We start from the raw sequence: 17624 nt of genomic DNA on the forward strand, positions 1-17624 counted from the left end.
GGGTCGAGCTGGAGGACAACCACAGCACTGTTCCGGGAATTTCGCCGAACTACAGTTCGCATGCAGAGCGCCCCGTTTCTCTCATCAGCATCTGCGCATAGCCTCAATTTAAAATGAATTCATCTCGAGGCAATTTGAAGCTCTGAAGTTTGCTTGGTTCTCCTGAAAAAATAAAATAAAATTTTTGACAAAAAAATAATGTAAGAAAATGATAAATTAAAATAAACTCTTTGTGATGTAACGTGCTTTGAATTTTTGTTCCTAAAGACCCCGTAATTACTCCAAACAGAGAGAAACTCCAGGGAAATATAGGTCGTCCACATTTTTTTTAATTTTTTTTTTATTTTCTATCTTAAAAAAACGTATACAAATACTCATATGCATGTATATGTTACATGGTGATGTATTAAAAATGTTTTAAAAAAATATATGTGAGGACAACGCCTGCTGGGCTGGCTGAGGAGGATTTGGGGGTTTCACTGCCGCTGCAATATCTTGCTCCCTGTGTGAAGTAGGAACTCGGGGGTGTGAATGAGCTGAGACTCACGGCTGGTTAAAGAGCTGGTGACAAACACGCGAAACGCTGAGCGACAACCTGGCGGACACTCACTCGAGCGGCTTAAATTCCTCAGCGGCTTTTATCCTCGAAAGTAACCGGAGACTCTTACCGTTTGGGGAGAAACCGAAAAGTGTCGAAACAAATGGTTTAAGGCTGAATGTTCGCAGAACGGGACGGATGTTTTGCAAAGACTGCTACTGCTGCTGCTGGTGCTGCTGCACGGGCCGTGGATGTACAAAAGAACGAGAATGACAGCAGACAAAGTCAAAGAGACGGCGCGCCACAAAGGAGGGCAACGCGGGACATGTGTGTGCAAAGAAGCGGTGCCCTAGATCTGTAACACATCTGAGTAATTCTGTCGTCCATGCTTCTTTTATGTTGTTTTGGGGCAGCAGTTCCTCATCCCGCACCTGGAAAAACAAAAGAGTGCATTCCCTGGCAGTACATCTCCATGCGTAAATGGAGAGACGTGTGTGCGTATTCGCCGTGGTCTTTTCCTTTGTGCTTACAATAAATTACGCTTGTTTTGTCACTTGTGTCCTGTCCCATGACCGCACTATCATAGATGCATTATAGACTTCCTCATACTTCATATCTGCCATGAGTGATGGCGATGCCTTCAGAAGCTTGCAGTAACGGTGCGCAGAGTAGCACTTACGAAAGAAGCTTCGGCGCACCGGATCGCAATGGTTATGTGAAAACATGTGTCATTCCACTGTGGCGAGACCGACACTATGAGTCGTGGGTGAGACTGATGTTTACAAAAATATGGAGTTCGCAAAGACTCCGGAGTGCGGTGTGTGTGGGCTCGCTTTCGTTTTTTCTCGCTCTGCTGGTCAAATGTGCAGACTGGAAAGCTGATGCCAGCAGCAGCGCTGACAGCAGACTCTCGCATTCATCGTCTCCCCTTCACTTCGTTTCAGGCTGCGCAGCAGAGCTGTTGCAAACTTGCTGGAGTGTGGTTTCGCCATTGTTCACCCTTGTATGTGCCTTCTTTTGGGTCGGTGTGTACTTAATCCGCTGCGGGGTTCTAATCCAGACCGCCATCTCCCTCCTAACCTTGTGCCACCTGGGCGAAGTAGCGGCGTGGTCTCTTCTGGATGGGACAGATGAGCAGCTGTTTTCATTCACGACAGCGGCCGTTGTTGTGCTCCTCTGCGTGGCCACCGGCGCACTCATGGTAGTACGGTTGAATCAGGGCATATCGGTGATCGTTTTCATCAGCGTAGTCAGGACTATCTCACTCTTCTCTCTGCACAAAGTGCGGGCCACTTGGAGACCATACGTAGCGTACCTGGTTGGAGTGCTGGGCATCCTGCTGGCGAGGTATGCTGACAAGCTCCTTCCCAACCAAGGGAGACACAAGGAGGGCTGCACCCCTGTGACTGAGGCCAGGGAAGAGATCCCTGTATTTAAAAGGCGCAGGAGGTCCAGTTCTGTGATAGCCTCAGACATGGCACACAGTCAGTCCAACAGCAAGTCACATCGCCGGACCTCTCTGCCATGCATCCAAAGAGACCAGGTAAGAAGTTCTTGTCCCCTTGAACTTTTCTCTTTCTGCTTTGTGTCCTATGAATTTTTTTTGTTTGTTTTTGTTTTTTTGAGTGGAGCGGAGGAAAGATGGGAACAGTCTGAGCAGTGGCATCAAAACATGGACCACTGGCCCTTTATGGATCTGATCACAAATTTCAATGTTATTTTATTATTATTAGCAGGGATTTTAACAAAGCCAGACAGTGTGCAGGATCCTAATTTGAAAAGGAAAGTCAGGCATGTCACAACAGAATAACATAACAACAGAAAGTCTAATAATATGATAATACAAGTATTATTATAATTATTGTTAAGTAATGTGCTGTTTTTTGTATTTTTTTTTAACCTTGCAGTGTGGAGATTACAGTTTACTTGGGTGTGCTTTGATCTTTGATCAGATCAAATCATTTTTGACAGATATCTTGTCATATTTTGTGGAGCTAATTGCAGCCACTCTCAGGCACAAATTCAATACTAACAAAGGATTTATTTTTCCTATTTACATCCACACTTAAACTGTTTAGACAAGTTATCATTACAAATACCTTTTTAAAAATCTAAACTGATAATACATCTTAAAAAACATATGAATTAATGCAGATTTTCCTCATTTTTCAAGAAATCGATGCACATTTCAAACCAGTGTAATGTTTTTGGAGTAGAAAAAAAACTTCGGCCTATGGTTTAATGTCAAGCTCACTTTTGTCATTTCAAAAATAAAGTACCAAATGTGAAGTGTTTTTGCTAAATGGAATGCTATTTTTGAGTCCGTGCCTTCGAGTACTGATGAGAAAGGGAAGCTGATCCCTGTCATCCCTAATTTTTTTTTTATCAAATGTTTTCCCCAGATAATGTCTGAGCCACTGCTTTTCTGTCTTGGACTTTAATGTCACTTGTTTCTCACCACTTTACTTGCTTGCTGTACTTAAACCTCTGGAATGTGGTTGCACTGACTTTCAAATTTTTACTGATACTGTTACACATGCATTCCTGCGTTAAAGAAGACAGGTTAGCTTCACTTAAATGAACTCATATCAACTCTTAAAGCCTTTCGAATGCAAAATCAATGAATGGGAAACTGACTTTTAGAGCCATCAAAGCTATCGTTGTGACCTATGAGTGTGGTTAGTGTGGCAGATGAGAGGCTGCACTGTCGGCCACTTGAAAGATGCCTTCAGGGCTAGTTAGTGTTGCAGTGTGCTAGTTTGTTTTTCTTTGTGGTCACACACATGCACACATATGGTGCACAATTTGGATATGAAAAGACTCTTAGATATTTTACACTTTGCACTTTTTTTTGATTTAGGAATGATTTTGCAACTGAAGCTTATTTTTGTGTATTTATTTTTTACTTTTTTTTACTTGAAGTAGGATGTTAAAGAGTTGTCCCACAAATAAAATAAATTATTTCATATTATATTTATTTACACATGAGGAAAGCAGTTCAATTTCTACATATAGTTTTTGATATCTTCTCAATTCTGCATGAAATATTCTCTAAATTTGCTCTTGTTTTCAGTGTACGCGACGATGCTTTTAAAACAATTCAGAAATCGAGTAAAGGTAAAAGTTCAGTAAAGTATATTTTTAATTTCTCCATGCCTCACCAAAGCAGTGAGACTACGCGGATACATTTGACGGCTAAACTGCAATAAGTCACAGCAATGCACCTTTACAAAGCTTGCAGATGTCAAAACACATAAAAAAGGGTGGACACCAGGTTTTACTTTTGGATTCAGGCTCCACTGAATTCAAAACAGTTGCTTAGAGCACAGTAAAAACAGACAAGTTATGATTTATGATGTTTTCAGTCCCCATACCTCACTCAAAAGCAGGATGGAACCAGCTGACAAAGTAGGCAATATCATGAAAGAGTGCAGACATTTACAACATCTGTGACTCTCCTACATTGTCACCTCAGCCAGGCTGGAGCCCTCTGCTGAAAGACCGTCTCAATTACAGGTGTTTGTAGTGGGACGTAAAGACGGCAATGCAGGCACCCACAGCGCAACATGAAGAAGTTCACGACATATTAAAGCTTCTACAACAAAGGCCAAGTGATGCACCCTTCCCTTTCATCTCTGATGGTTCTGCTTAGCAGTTGACCAGTCACCGCCTGCATGTAATTGAGCCACACATGGCGTGCATATGCTGTCTTGTCTGTGTGGTCTGTAATGTGTAAACAAGCTTGCGCTGATCCACACTAGTCATCACCTTATTCCCACTGGGCTCTGGCATCCCAGGGGGTTGGTGGGGGTGAAGGGGATCAGTCACACTTTTCGGGGCCCGCGAAGCAACCGCCACATGGTGATGGGAACAGGAGAGATGCCAGACAGCAAATATATACATCTATATATTTTTTTAAAAATCCGTCTGGCAGATGAAAATATATGTATTTAGTGTTTAACAGCAACGAGGCTGTAATTTTCTAGGAGTGTCTTTGTTGTAAAGAGGCTGGTTGATGTTTTAACAGTTTGCCCTTTTGCTGTTTTCAAGAGAGTTATGATGTTTTAAAGAAGCAGCATAACAAGGAGTACATCTGCGCTGTGTTGACCCGATGATGTTTACACTAGTGCTGTGTGACTGAAGTGTTTGAAGAACAGTGTAATCCTGGATGGAGCATTACATTTGATACTTAACTTTATTTTTCTCAGGAAGCTTCTCTCAAAGACCTTTGAGTCTTATTAAAAAAAACAAAAAAAAAGAAACAAAGCTCTTCAGATTCATAGTCACAATGTAAAAACTGTTTATTCAGAAAATAAACAGAGCAAAGAGAAATCTGTTTCTTTGCTTCATCACAAATCTCAAAGCTTCTCTACCCCCCATTCTCATCACCATCCTTCCAAAGTCACGCTTTGAGGCACTGCTCAAATTCGCACAACAGTAGATTTGATAAACAGTAATTTTCCCTTTTTTTAAACACAAATTGGCTGCCGACATCTATCAGCTCACTAAATAGATGCATTTTGCAATGCTGGGGTTGTCCCCCCCACCTCCCACCCCCATCTTTGGCTTAATAAAAGAAAGTCATTATCAGCTGATCTGATAGCAGCTAGCAGGGGCCTCTGCGGGATAGTTCTTCGTCTTGGTTTAATACGAAATGACAAGCCGGTCTTCTGTATTTCAGTTGGGGATATTGAACTGGAGAATAAGGTGTGGACTCGTGTGGATCACTTTTCACAGCATGTGAGGAAATTTGAGTCCAAGGCTGTCCTGCTGCAGACATAAGCGCCACCATAGAACTTTCTGTGCGCAGAAGCAGAGGAAAGCAGTTTTGACCTCTCCTACCTGAGCTGCAAAGTTTGGGCAGAGCTGATCAGGCCGGTAATGGGGAGTAAAGTACTACACCCTTTGCAAGGTCTTTGAAGCCACTCCCCTTTCTCTCACTAACCCTGCCCCTTTCCATAGCTATTTCTCCACTCTCTGTACTCTCTCTGACACCAGCACAAATATTATCCCAGCCAGAGGAGGAAATTCTTTCTTAACTCGGATGATGAAGATATTCTTGAAATCTATGATAATGACTTCCTGCAGAATGGGTTCCAAACACAATTACTGTTGCTCTTGTAAAGGTTTCCTCTTACTCTATTTTTACCGCACTGTCCGTAATTGAATTGTGTTTGGGATGGAGGAGGTTGTTGATAGCCTGTAGGGCAGTGATTTACCACTGCACACTCTCATCCTGAGCAGCTTGTTTGTATTCTAAACTCGTAGCCTCATGGGACATGATGCGTTTTAACTTTTTTTTTTTTCTTAAATATTTTTCAAAAACTTGAATGGCCTCTGGGTTAGGAATGGTCTCACTGAAAGCCTCCTTTTGCACTTGGAAAGGAAGCTGATATCAGCATGGGGTTCCGTGTCTTGTGATTGGGCGTTCCACTTCACACTTTCAGTCCTCATTCAGTCCCCGTGTATTAGCTGTGCTGTGCGTGTGTGAAGAGGAGGAGGCGAGGGGTGGAGGAATCGGGGTAGGAATGAAAGTAGGTCATTTGAGGTTTTGTTTAGTAGCCAGGCAAAACACCAGGCTTACTCTTACCCCCCCCCCCTGAATGGTGGAAGAGTCTTGCGTTTTACTGATGCAGAGTAGCAACTTTTAACGTGCTTATGCTCCAGATTTGTATGTGTTACCTCTGCCATGTTGGCTAACCAGCATGAAGCCACATCACTCCAGGTTTTGGTCTTGAAGTTGCCCGTCCAAGCCTCCAAAGGTTCTCTTGGAATTATGAGAACTGGGTGCTGTTTCCATAGTTTTGTCAATCACTTCAATCAAATATGTCGTCATTGTGCACACTGAAGTGATTAATATGTAGTTCAGCTGGCTTAAGTATCAGATAAATGGCTTTGACACTATGTAACCAAACCAAACAGGTTATCTATGCCAGTGGCTTTTGTTTTTTAATTTCTTTTAAATAATGTATCCAGCTGATCAACAAATAGTTTTAAACAATGCCTTTACCAAAAGCTAAGACTTTGTCCAGTGTTTTTTTCCCAGATTTTTCCACAAACTGTCAAGTTTTCAAACCGTTCCAACGTCTTCTTCTGTACATCTGTATGTCTCTCAGCTTCCATACTGGAATAGCATTCAAATGGCGGTAAAAAACCACTACGATTGTACACTTGTGTCTTCAACCAAACTACAGTTGCCATGGCGCAACGTGCCAGGTTACAAAATCAAGAGCTGCACGACTGACTGAAGTGCTACAGAGATTGTTGTGCGCGACACAGGCTTACAGGATGTGATGTCAAATTTGCCGCATGACACAGTGCTATATTTTGACAATGAGCTAATTTTCTTGTCCATAATCACTTGTTAGTGATATTACCTTGATCCTAGAGCTTAGCATTTAACTGAGCGAGAACAAAGTTATCAGTATTGATCGCAAAACAACACAAATAACGCCCAGGCTTTGATTAACCAGAATTATTCTTTAAACTACTCTCCTGAATCACACATCTGTGTCCACTTCTTTCATTTCAGTCATTTACAGCAACAAGATCTAGCTCATTCCCTGTATCTCTGATCATTTAAGCCAACCAAACTAGAGGTCCGGGACTGAATTGAATATCCTTCCCTCTCTTCCCTAACCCTGGCACAACCACGCTCTGGTTCTCTACTGATTACCATGGAAATTGCAGACGTCTGTGTGAGCATGTGTGCACATGTGTGTGTGTGTGTATGTGGTGCCAGCAGCTTGATGGCTGCCAGCTGCTGTAGGCTGAGAGGTTGAATCCGCTCTGAGAAACATGGAGGGCCTCTAACCACAGACGCAACCCAACACAGCTGGAACGGCTAGACAGATGCAGGCCTCCAGCTCTAACACACATCACACATATTAACACCTCAGGTTCCCAGTAACTGGCTCACACTGGACTACAGCAGAATCTAAAGTGAAGTACAGATTTTTTTAAACTTCTTTTTTTGCGTGAATTGAATAGTAGATTATGAACTGTACTCATTTCTCCTGTGTTCTTGACTAAGGCAACTATGTCACTCAAGTTTTCTGTGTTACCATAAGAGATGGACTATTTCTGTAATGGAGGTGAACAGAATGTTCCTGGCACAAAAGTGTTTATGAGTAGAGTATGTGGGCGTCCGTGCTTGTGCATGAGTGTGTGTCTGTGTATGTGAGACAAAGATAGAGAGAAAGTGTGCGCACGTGGTGGTGAAGAAGTGGATGTCCGTGCATACCAATAGGGCTGGATAGTGTTTGTAATACTACGTAGCCAATACTCGCGTCAGCATGTCATTACCATAACTTGTTGATTTTTTATTTTGAGAACTGTAGACATGTTTTTATTTTTCTAGAGAAAAGTTTTTTTTACTTGTTATAGCTCATTAATGTCTTTTTATCTTACTGCTAGAACAACTGAATTTGTAATGATTGTATAAATATATATATTTTTGGTCTATTTAAGACTGCACTTTTAAGAACTGGCCGGGAACAACTTTAAAAAATTAGTCTATATGGGGAAATCTGGCTTAACAGTAAGCATTATCCCTGCTAGATAGATCTAAATGCATGAAGAAATATTAGATAGCCCACTTTGTAAATGTGGTAAACTGCCCTTAAAGAAAAATAATAATACCAAAGAAACTGCAGAAGTAAAGAATATTCAGCTTTATTTGTCATTACCATAACATCGTTTATAGAAACATGCAGCCTAAAGTGATTTTAGAGCACAGACGGTGGTAAAAACATAAATAGAGATTTTATAAGATCTTAAAGTCCTCAGATCAACTAGGAGATCAGTATCTTCTTATTGATCTATTTGGTAGATATATTGATTCTTTTAAAAAGCCACAACATCGCTCTGACCCTTGAAATATGAACATAGGTCCTTTTTGGGGTGTCCTGTGATGCCTGTGGTACCAGGAGGGTGGCAGTGGTGTCTTGTGGCTTGCAGGTTGGAGCCCTGAGGGATCAAACTTAGTGTGGCACATCCTGCAGATGCTCAGACTGCAAACAATGTTTTGGTGGGTAGGCTTGTCATAGTTACCCAGACATAAATGACAGAACCCGAGAATTTTATTCAGTTCACCTAGTCAGAGGTTTTAGTGTTGTGGCTGATCACTGTAGGTCAAATGCATGCCTGAGAGATGGTGCCAGACTACAGGGGCAATACAGGAAATATCTAGTAAAGGATTGTTCCAGGAAAAAGTCCTGCTGGTTCCACATTCCAATAACGGTTGTGGAATTTTTATGGTGGATCTTTTTTCATAATTAGGCATTGTGGTCCTTAGGCCATGGCTGCTTTCTGGCTAACATTTCTAGCATCACTGTCAGGCCTTTACAATGCATATGAAACGAGGGTATATGTTGAAAATTTACTTACAAACTTATATTAGCAAGCAAACATCTAACATCTAAAAGAGTCATAAGATAGCTTTTCCTAAATTCTGAAGTCTGAAACCGAAAAAAATTTGAATAACTTCAGTATTTTCTTGAATCCAAACATTTGTGTCTGTAACCCTGAAGCCAAGCCATTTTGCTCTCTAAGGGATGGGCAGTACATTCGTTTGGGGAAATGAATGCAATGCCTCAGGCTTTCATGTCTATTTATCATCCTAGGGGCCTTTCAATCACAAGAGGAGCCCACCTTTAAGACAGTAATCCCTTACATGAGGAGACATTCCAGCCGTTGCCCTGCTGCTATATGAATTGGAATGTGCAGGTTGAAGGGCCTGAAGGACAGGCCCACGGGCCCATTTACTCAGCCCTTTCCCTTTCTCTCCCTGCACACCGTGACCTGAGCCAACACCACCATCCCGGGCTGTCACCAGGTGTACAGCTGGCCTCTGCCGAATGAATAGATACTCTCACATTTCCCCAGGAGGTGTGTGCTCAAGTGAGCATGTGTACGTATTCAGGAGAGGGAGGTGGAAATGTAGTTCTAGACTGAAATAGCGACAGCCAGTAGAATGTGTGAAACACAGAATAAATAACTGTTCGTTTCCACTCTCTCTTTTCTTCCTTTTATATTTTGGAAAATACCTCCCCAGAAAAAAAAATTATCTAAGGACTCTTTCATCTGAGCTCAGATTGAGTAGGGGAAGGTCAGCTAATCCTCCTGTTCCAGTATCATTGTGTCTGCATTAGAAACAGAGCAGGCCACAGTTGCTGCTGTCGCTCCTGCTGCTGCTGCTGCTGCCATGACTCATTTAGCGAGGGGGAACATTTTGAGCCCCTATGACTGAGGCTGCCCAATAAATCCAAACATAGTCAGCTATTAATTGATTATATATTTCAAGAGCATGACAAGAGAAGTGGTTTTCAGTGATGAATGACTGCATTTAGTAATCCACTGCCTGGTTTGTTTCTCAGGCTTTCAACTGTTCAGACTGTCGAGACTTTTTTGTTCAATTTAACTTGAACATGTAGTGTGAGTTGTCCCTTAAACATTGTACTGTTTCCAAAATGCCAGTGTTTATAGAGGTATTCAGATCCTTGATAACAGCTTGCATGAACACAGGAGTGGTGGAGATTCAAACTATTCAAATTCTGTCTTATAAATCCAAACAACTTGTTCTTTGAGTGTTTTGATTTCATGCCCCTTTGAGCTTCTATTGTGCATAAATTCAAACATATTTTGTGACACATTTACTTTGAGTATTGAGATTAGACAAAAAGATGACAACTTTCTAAATTGTAATTAAAAAAAGTAAAAGTTCTTCTTATAGTTTTGTGTTTTATTAATGAGAATCAAGTAAGTGCAACACTTAGCATTAAAGGAAGAGTGTATTTCCATAATTACACACACACACACACACACACACACACACACACACACACACACACACACACACACACACACACACACACACACACACACAGTGCTTTTTCTTTACATCCTCACAGTAATAAAATTGGCCTTTAGTTTAAATAGACTGCTCAGTCCACGATTTACGTTTGTGCTTAAATATATGTACTATAAATATATGTAGATATAGGTACTTTGATGTCACTGCCTCAACAATGCTCTATATGGGAGTTAAATATACATTATATCATGGAATTACTATTACCTGTTCCTCAATATATAAAAATTACTTTAGGGATATATCTTGCTGAGTTTAGGCTCAATCTTTTACGTAGGTTAACTTTTTTCATCTGCACATTATAGCTGTAAACCTAATAGAATGAAATGTAGAATTTTTGTGTCTGGTATACAGTGTAGAGTGTAAGTATAAAGTACTGGAAAATTGAGATTTCAAGTAGATTAAAAGTTTGAGTGCAGCACAGTAAGTGGAGTAGACTTACTCAGCTACATTGTGCTAAAACAGTTTCAGCTTCATATCGTTAATGACAGAGTTCCCTGGTTAATAAAGTACATATCGTATCTCACTTTATTTCATTTGGTCAAGCTCTGACTATGGAATATAATCTTTTAGACCCGAATGTAAAGCCGATTTAGTCAGCAGGCTTTATGTCTCTCCCGCTCAGTGGCGTGGTGCAAGGAACTGTGTTATTGTAACCTCTGCCTGGGGAGCCCTCCCCTTCAGTCCGGCCCACTGCCTCACTGGCTCACCATGAGCCCGTCTGTCCCTGCAGCCAACAAGGCTTCTGCTGTTCCCTGCTCAATGCTATGTTTTACTCTCTAAATATGTTAGAGAAAAAAAAAATCTGTCTGTACATCTGTCTGTCAGTCGGGCTATTTCACCACTTGCAGTGGCAAGAGTCTTCGGGTTTGGGTTAGGGGTTGTTTTTTCACAGTCACTTTCAATTAACCAGATATTAAAAGTGCAATGTATAACTGTAGGTACATGCTGAACTGGCATGAAGATTAATGGTGTTGATATGATTTGTTTGGTTTTTTTTTAAAAAGAACATTTTTGGGAGCATTTTATGCCTTTCTTTTTAATAATACTATTAGAGATAGACAGGTAATGCAAGGAAACAGAGTAGGGGAATAACAAGCAAACTGGTGATTCATTACCCATGTGGCATGCGCTCTAACCTCTCATCTATTGGGTCACCCCATAATTTAGATTTTTATGGACGTGCTGTGGATGAGGTAATACCAAAGTAGGTTACATTTAATTTAACAGTGCAGAGCCTCTTTTGGACAACTTTGGTTACATTTTTAATCCACTATGCAACAACAAATAGCTAATTTTTCAGAAATAAGTTAGTTTTCCATCCATACATCCATCCGTCTTCTTCTGATTATCCAATTCATTGCCAGTCTATCCAAAGACATGCATGGCGACTGCTGATTCTGAAATAGCCGTAACTGTAAGTTTTGACTGTCTTTCTCTGTTAAGTTCAGGGAGAGTTTATGTTATGTTTTAATGATGTGAACACTAAAGTTTAGAGGAACTGTTTTCTTTTTGTTCAGTGTGTGTATGATAAATATTTAAATCTTTATTTTAAGTGAGTATTGTGCACTTGACATTTACTTGTTTCAAGATGCAAAGAAAGCAACCAAATGGCCCTCCGACAGACTCACACTTGCACGACTTAATTGCTCACTCAGTGCTCTCGTATTAAGTTAGAAGTGTGGGTCTGTGTCCAGTTGTTAGAAAACAGTGAGACGAAGGCAGCGCCACTGTCCTACATCTATCATCAAATGCTTGTGCTCTTTAAGTATAATGAAGAGCACGATGAAGTACCGCTGTGCATATTTTCTGGACAATGTAACTGCCTTCCAATATACAAACGCACAAACAGATTGCAAGGTCCCATTGATTTGTTATGGCACTGCTTGGAGACACTAAGCAATGCAAAGGGCAACTTGCTTTTATGTAGATGACATCCATTTATATTCTGCCTGAGTTTATTGCGATGAACAGCAGGCTCTTCCATGTATGCATGTTTTGCCACACAATCCTGTGTAAATATTGGACTGTTGATTCCAGGCACCCCTTCCTTCCCAAGTTAGCCAATACCAACTGCTAGCTGCTTGAAGTAGCACAAGCCAAACCAATAAATGATAATGTACACTCATATGTTTAGTGCGTGTCTGTAGTCTGTGTGTTGTGAAGAGAAACGCTGAAAGCTCATACAGTAGCAATGGGACTGAGATTAGAACAGGAGTACCAGGCTTTTTGAATGGTTATTTGCCAAGGGCCACCTTAGATTTCTCTCTCCACATTCCCTCTCTCTCCATAATATTTTCCATTAGCTGCTGTTCCATTCATACTCTCTCTGGTTCCTGCATCGTCTCCTCCGGGGCCTGACAGCTTGAATGAAATCTCCATATCTATGATTATCCTTCCCTTTTCTTCTCTTCTGTTCAGATTGGAAAAAAGTTTGCCAACATAATATGTCTGTCGTGTTGCACCCCCCCACCCCTTCCCATGTGGTCAGTCACACTTCAGTATTGCCATTCAAAAATTCTGATAGGTTTGGCTGATGATTCTTTAGGGTTAGCGTTTCCATTGTAAGGATGAAGAAAGGCATGTGGTGGTTTTGGCAAAACTCCACAAACTGGAGAGGCAGAAGGACCTTTGTCGTCATCAGGAAACGTGACCCACTTCTCAAGAGGCAAGGAGCCTTGGGCTGGTTGAGCAGATGTTGCACAGATGAGCCTGCATGCGCACGTGCATATACACACGCACACACTAACACCTAGTTTTTATGCACACATTGTACTCTGTCTTTATTTTCCGTTAAAATGCCCACAGAAAGCGAATAAATGACACAAGACATTTAGGTGGGTCTCATTTGCGTTTATGGCTGTGCGCAGACGTGAACCAATGCGGTCGTCTGCTTGTGAGATATTAGTCTAAGAGTTAAAGCATCACAGAAGTGACTTAGTGAGTCACTGAGGTAATATCTGGTGGTTTTTCTCTAACAGGTGTCCGAGCGACAGGAAAAAAGGAGCCTGAAGCCGATTCTACAGTACGTCTTTTAGTTATGCCACTTTGGTTATGTAAGGTGGATGTTCAGCTCTCCAGCAGCTCCATCAATTGTCTCCTTTTCCCATCTGCCGTGATTTCAGATGTTACATAAAGCCTTTCTTCCTGGTCTGTCAGTTAGATATGTAGGCTCTCTTTATCTCACGGCTATTTGCACCTTTTCCTGAAAATGCAACTGTGCCTGTCACGTTTTTTTGTTCCAGCAGAGTGACTGCACAGTTCAAGCTGACATGCATTCCCACTGGAGAACCAAACCTGTACAGTTTTGTTACAGGTGTGACATCTGCAATCAATATTATTATGCTGAAGCTGGGTCACATGACTTGTTGTAGCTGCACTCATAGCTTAGTCACCATTATTGCCAGAATCTGCCGTTCCAGCTCCTTCAAGCGCTTTACTATGTTTTAAATCATTGTTTTGGTTTTCTAAAGAATGCTCTGTTGCATGCAGAAATCCCAATAGGAGAAGGGTCGATTGATTCTGACATCTATTGGTTCTATAACCTGAAATCACTGAACAAGGGCACACTATTGACCAGGTGTTTGGGGGTCTTTCTTTTTTAAAAAAAATCTCTTGTTCTTGTTTTTTTATGGCAAGTGACCCTAACCAGGGAAGGTTAAATCAGATTTTAATGAAAAACAATCCTTAAAAGTTGAGTCAACACAAACATTTCTGAGAGTAAAAGAAAAAATTAAACATAGAAGCCCTGCTGGAGGTTTTCCTAAACTACATTACAGATCGCTGTTGTGGTCTCACATGTATCTGATCAGTCTGTAATTAGAAGGTATTGAGTATATCTGTATATTCAATCATTTCATTGCCGTTTTAATGTCAGAATTCAACCCAGAAACACAATTATTATGGGTTTGTTTTTATTTATTACTTTCAATTTTTGTTTCTCTTTTAGCCTTTTCATGTGACATCATTTGAATCTGGACTCATTCTCCCGTGGGAGTTTCGTCTAATCAGATTTCACCCCCTAAACCTGATATGCAAATCTGCGGCGTAGCTGATCTTCTACATAGTTTGCGCTAATTTGAACAAATTTGATTACATCAAATAATGGAAACAGCATGTTTATTCACACAAGAGTTAGATGTGTAGTCTCTCTCATTCTTCCTTTGTTCATTCTTCAGCAGAGAAAAGGTGCAAGCAATTCTTTGCTGGCAGAACAGTCGGCGATTTTTATATGAACAAGTCCGTCTTATTGTCTTTGCAAACACCTCATTTCCAGGGATTTATCCCAGAATCTTTGCAAATATTTGGATTTTTAGACAAATATTTTGGATATCTATGTTGCATATACGTCACAATAATATGTTCAGCCTTTCTCCCTTGCTTCACTTTCTGGCATGCCACAGCTGGCAGTCAGTTTCCAATTTCTGAGAAAAAATTTGCTTATCCTAGATCTTAAGAAAGGCAAACATCAGTGCCTGTTGATCTCAATTAGTAGCTTGGCTGCGCAGTCGTGATAATGTTAGGTTTTTAATCCAGATCACTTTTTAGCAGCTGTGTCCTCTTTGTTAGTTATGGGAAGCATCAGAGGCATCATATTATTCCAGGCAGATGTTTGATCAGGCCTCTTCACGAACAAAATGGTTGGACCTCTAGAGGGTCCTCATACTGTTTATGACGAGCTGATTATTTCGGAAATGTCAGGGATAACGAAGATTGGTCACCTTCAAGAAGTGACCCAGTTTCTAAGATTTTTGCATTCCTCGCCAGCCCCTCTGGTTGCTGACGGACAGCGGGCTGAGACCCGAGCCAACTACATTACATGTTTATAAAGATAATTATCTGCTTCATTTTACACAAAGTGCACATGCACGCATAACACGCGCGCCCACCTGCAATAAAGGGGGCCAGAGTGCAGTGTTGCCACAGATGTAATAAGCACCCATTTATTTCCACATTGGCACAATGTTAACTCTGATTCAGGGACCGGCGGATGAAAAGGTCAGTGGGCTTGTTTTGAGTGTAAGATTTCCATCATCACATCGCACGCTCTAGCAGATCCAGTCCAAACTGCACAAACAGTGTCTCTGCAGCACTTGACAGCCTTGATTCTGCCATTAAGTCAATAATCTACCCTCACCCACTCCCTCTCCTCCTCCCTTCACAACTGACCTGCTGTTAGCTTACGTACTTCCCTTTTTACTTACCCTCAACAACTCTTATCCAAACAGCAGTATAATTTTCCCCCTTATGTGTTTCCCTTTCTCCCACCGTGTCATTTTCCACAATTCTTCCTTTGCATTTTTTTCTTCTCCCCACACTTCTCACCCAGCATCTTTTCATTGTTTCCAGACACAGCGGTGAAACATATTGAAGAGAATGTGTGGAACGTCAGAGTCTGTTTTCACAGAGAAAGGCAGGGATACGGACACACACACATACACACACACACACACACACACACACACACACACGGGGAGAGATGTTCCAGGAAAGTGGCATCTGTGCAGCCCATTAGGGAGGGATTCAGTGGACCTGTGTGGGCCTTTTACATATGGTGATCAGCTGCTGGAAAGGAACTGGAACCAAGGGTCACATCTGAGAGGAAACATTAGGGGAGATGAGACATGTTGGACAGATGCATTCCCTTCAAGGTCCTTTAGCGCTCTATATCAATGCCGTGGTAGCAGCAGACTGGTCAGGTTTTTCAGATCGGCAGGACTGTGCTGCAGGTTGCAGCAGCCAGCAATTCCATTGGCTGCAATCGAACCCTCCCACTAACTCAAACATGTGGATAAAATTCTAACACTCCTTGAATCATAATCCCTAACAAAAAGTTGTTCATTTGTTCTCAGGAAGTCTGAGGATCAAGAGTAAACGGTGCGGGAGAAACTGAACTCCGATCAGCAGTAGCACTGTTATTACCGCCGGTCCGCCCTAAAGTAACGGATGCAGAAATGGCTCTCTTGAGTGCAGGTGTACCCTCTTGCCCTTAGTAACAAGAGAAGTGAGTGAGGAAGAAAGCGTGGCAGAGGTTTTTGTTTTTTTTGGGAGGTGAAGTAATGAGGTGGCCTTCTCTTCAGACCCCGCAGCTGCAGTTCATCAGTATATTTGTGTTGCTAAGTCTGAAATGACTGGACTAGATCCCGACTGGATCCCGTCCATGTCGGGGCAAGATACTTCCTTCTTTGCCCACCCCTGTCTTTAGTAATTCAGTTTAATGCTAACTTGTAATGAAAATATTGTTTTCAATCCCCAAAATATCAGAATTCATTTTAAATATGAAATGTAACTCCTTCTATTACAAGTTGCATTAGTTCTCGGTGCTGTGTAGCTTCATCGTATGTAAAGTTGGGGGGGGGGGTTATTTTGGAGAAGAAAATACTTTTTAGCCAACAACACTAAGCAAATGTTCCTGACTCAAGCTTTACACAGTGTGTATTAGTGTGTAATTCCATCTTCTAACAAACTGATGTATTCCCGGAATCATAGAAGCTGCCATGTTGCCTTCCCATCTCGAATACATTGGCCAAGACGAATATTGCTGCTTGGCCCAGTACTTTTTATTTATGTGGCTAGAGACCGGGCATATTTGTAGTAGTAGAAAAGAAGTCGTAGGCATTTGCGACAACGTGACCGTCATTTGGATAAAATGTCATCCTCTTCCTCCTCACCTCAAACCTCATCGCCTGAACTATTTGGAGCTCTAACACAAAAAATGTGCATAAAAATGCTCATTTATTCCAGATCTTGTAAGAATTACTTGTTGTCGGCAGATTACAGAAGCTGACAAAAACTGGCTAAGCATCCACCTTTAGCTAGGATTAAGCACTTGAATTGAGAGGTGTTGACTGCAATATACTGACATCTAGTGGTGAGATTTTAAACTCTGTAACTTTAAAATAAGAACAATAACAAACACTAATGATGTTGAGAGTTGAATAGGAAAATGGAACAAGATTATATGCAAAATGATTACAAAGTAACTGACATTTTCCCGCTTTAGGCAATGTTTGTGACAGCCTTGCACCTTTTCAAAAGTTAGTTATAGTTAGCTAGCAAGATTTTAGAACAACATTTTAAAGTAAAACAGTTTCTTCTTAGCTGGTCACGGTGATATTACTAGAGGAACCGTCCTCTGGGAGGCTCCTGCTCACGTTGTTTTTTGAAGATGTGTTGTGTCAGAGCACCTGGTCATCAGAGCCTCAGGCGGTGGAT

General features: G+C 41.4%; 1 protein-coding gene across 2 annotated transcripts in view; it reads left to right on the forward strand.

Annotated features, from left to right (window-relative positions):
* Nucleotides 1–330: 330 nt before the first annotated feature.
* Nucleotides 331–17624, forward strand: part of LOC146569902 (cGMP-inhibited 3',5'-cyclic phosphodiesterase 3A-like) — an 88078-nt gene continuing 70784 nt past the window's right edge. Inside the window, exon 1 of one of the 2 annotated variants that reach the window (XM_085282570.1) lies at nt 331–2081. In XM_085282570.1, coding sequence (XP_085138696.1) covers nt 1167–2081 — 915 coding nt within the window. In that variant the 5' untranslated portion in view covers nt 331–1166. The remainder of the gene's footprint in view (nt 2082–17624) is intronic. The other variant, XM_085282569.1, reaches the window with a different exon arrangement.

Source organism: Mchenga conophoros, linkage group LG7 (genome assembly GCF_057382185.1).
Source record: "Mchenga conophoros isolate Kocher_MC1m ecotype Shallow Benthic linkage group LG7, M_conophoros_male_GT1.1, whole genome shotgun sequence".
In the NCBI taxonomy this organism is placed as follows: domain Eukaryota; kingdom Metazoa; phylum Chordata; class Actinopteri; order Cichliformes; family Cichlidae; genus Mchenga; species Mchenga conophoros.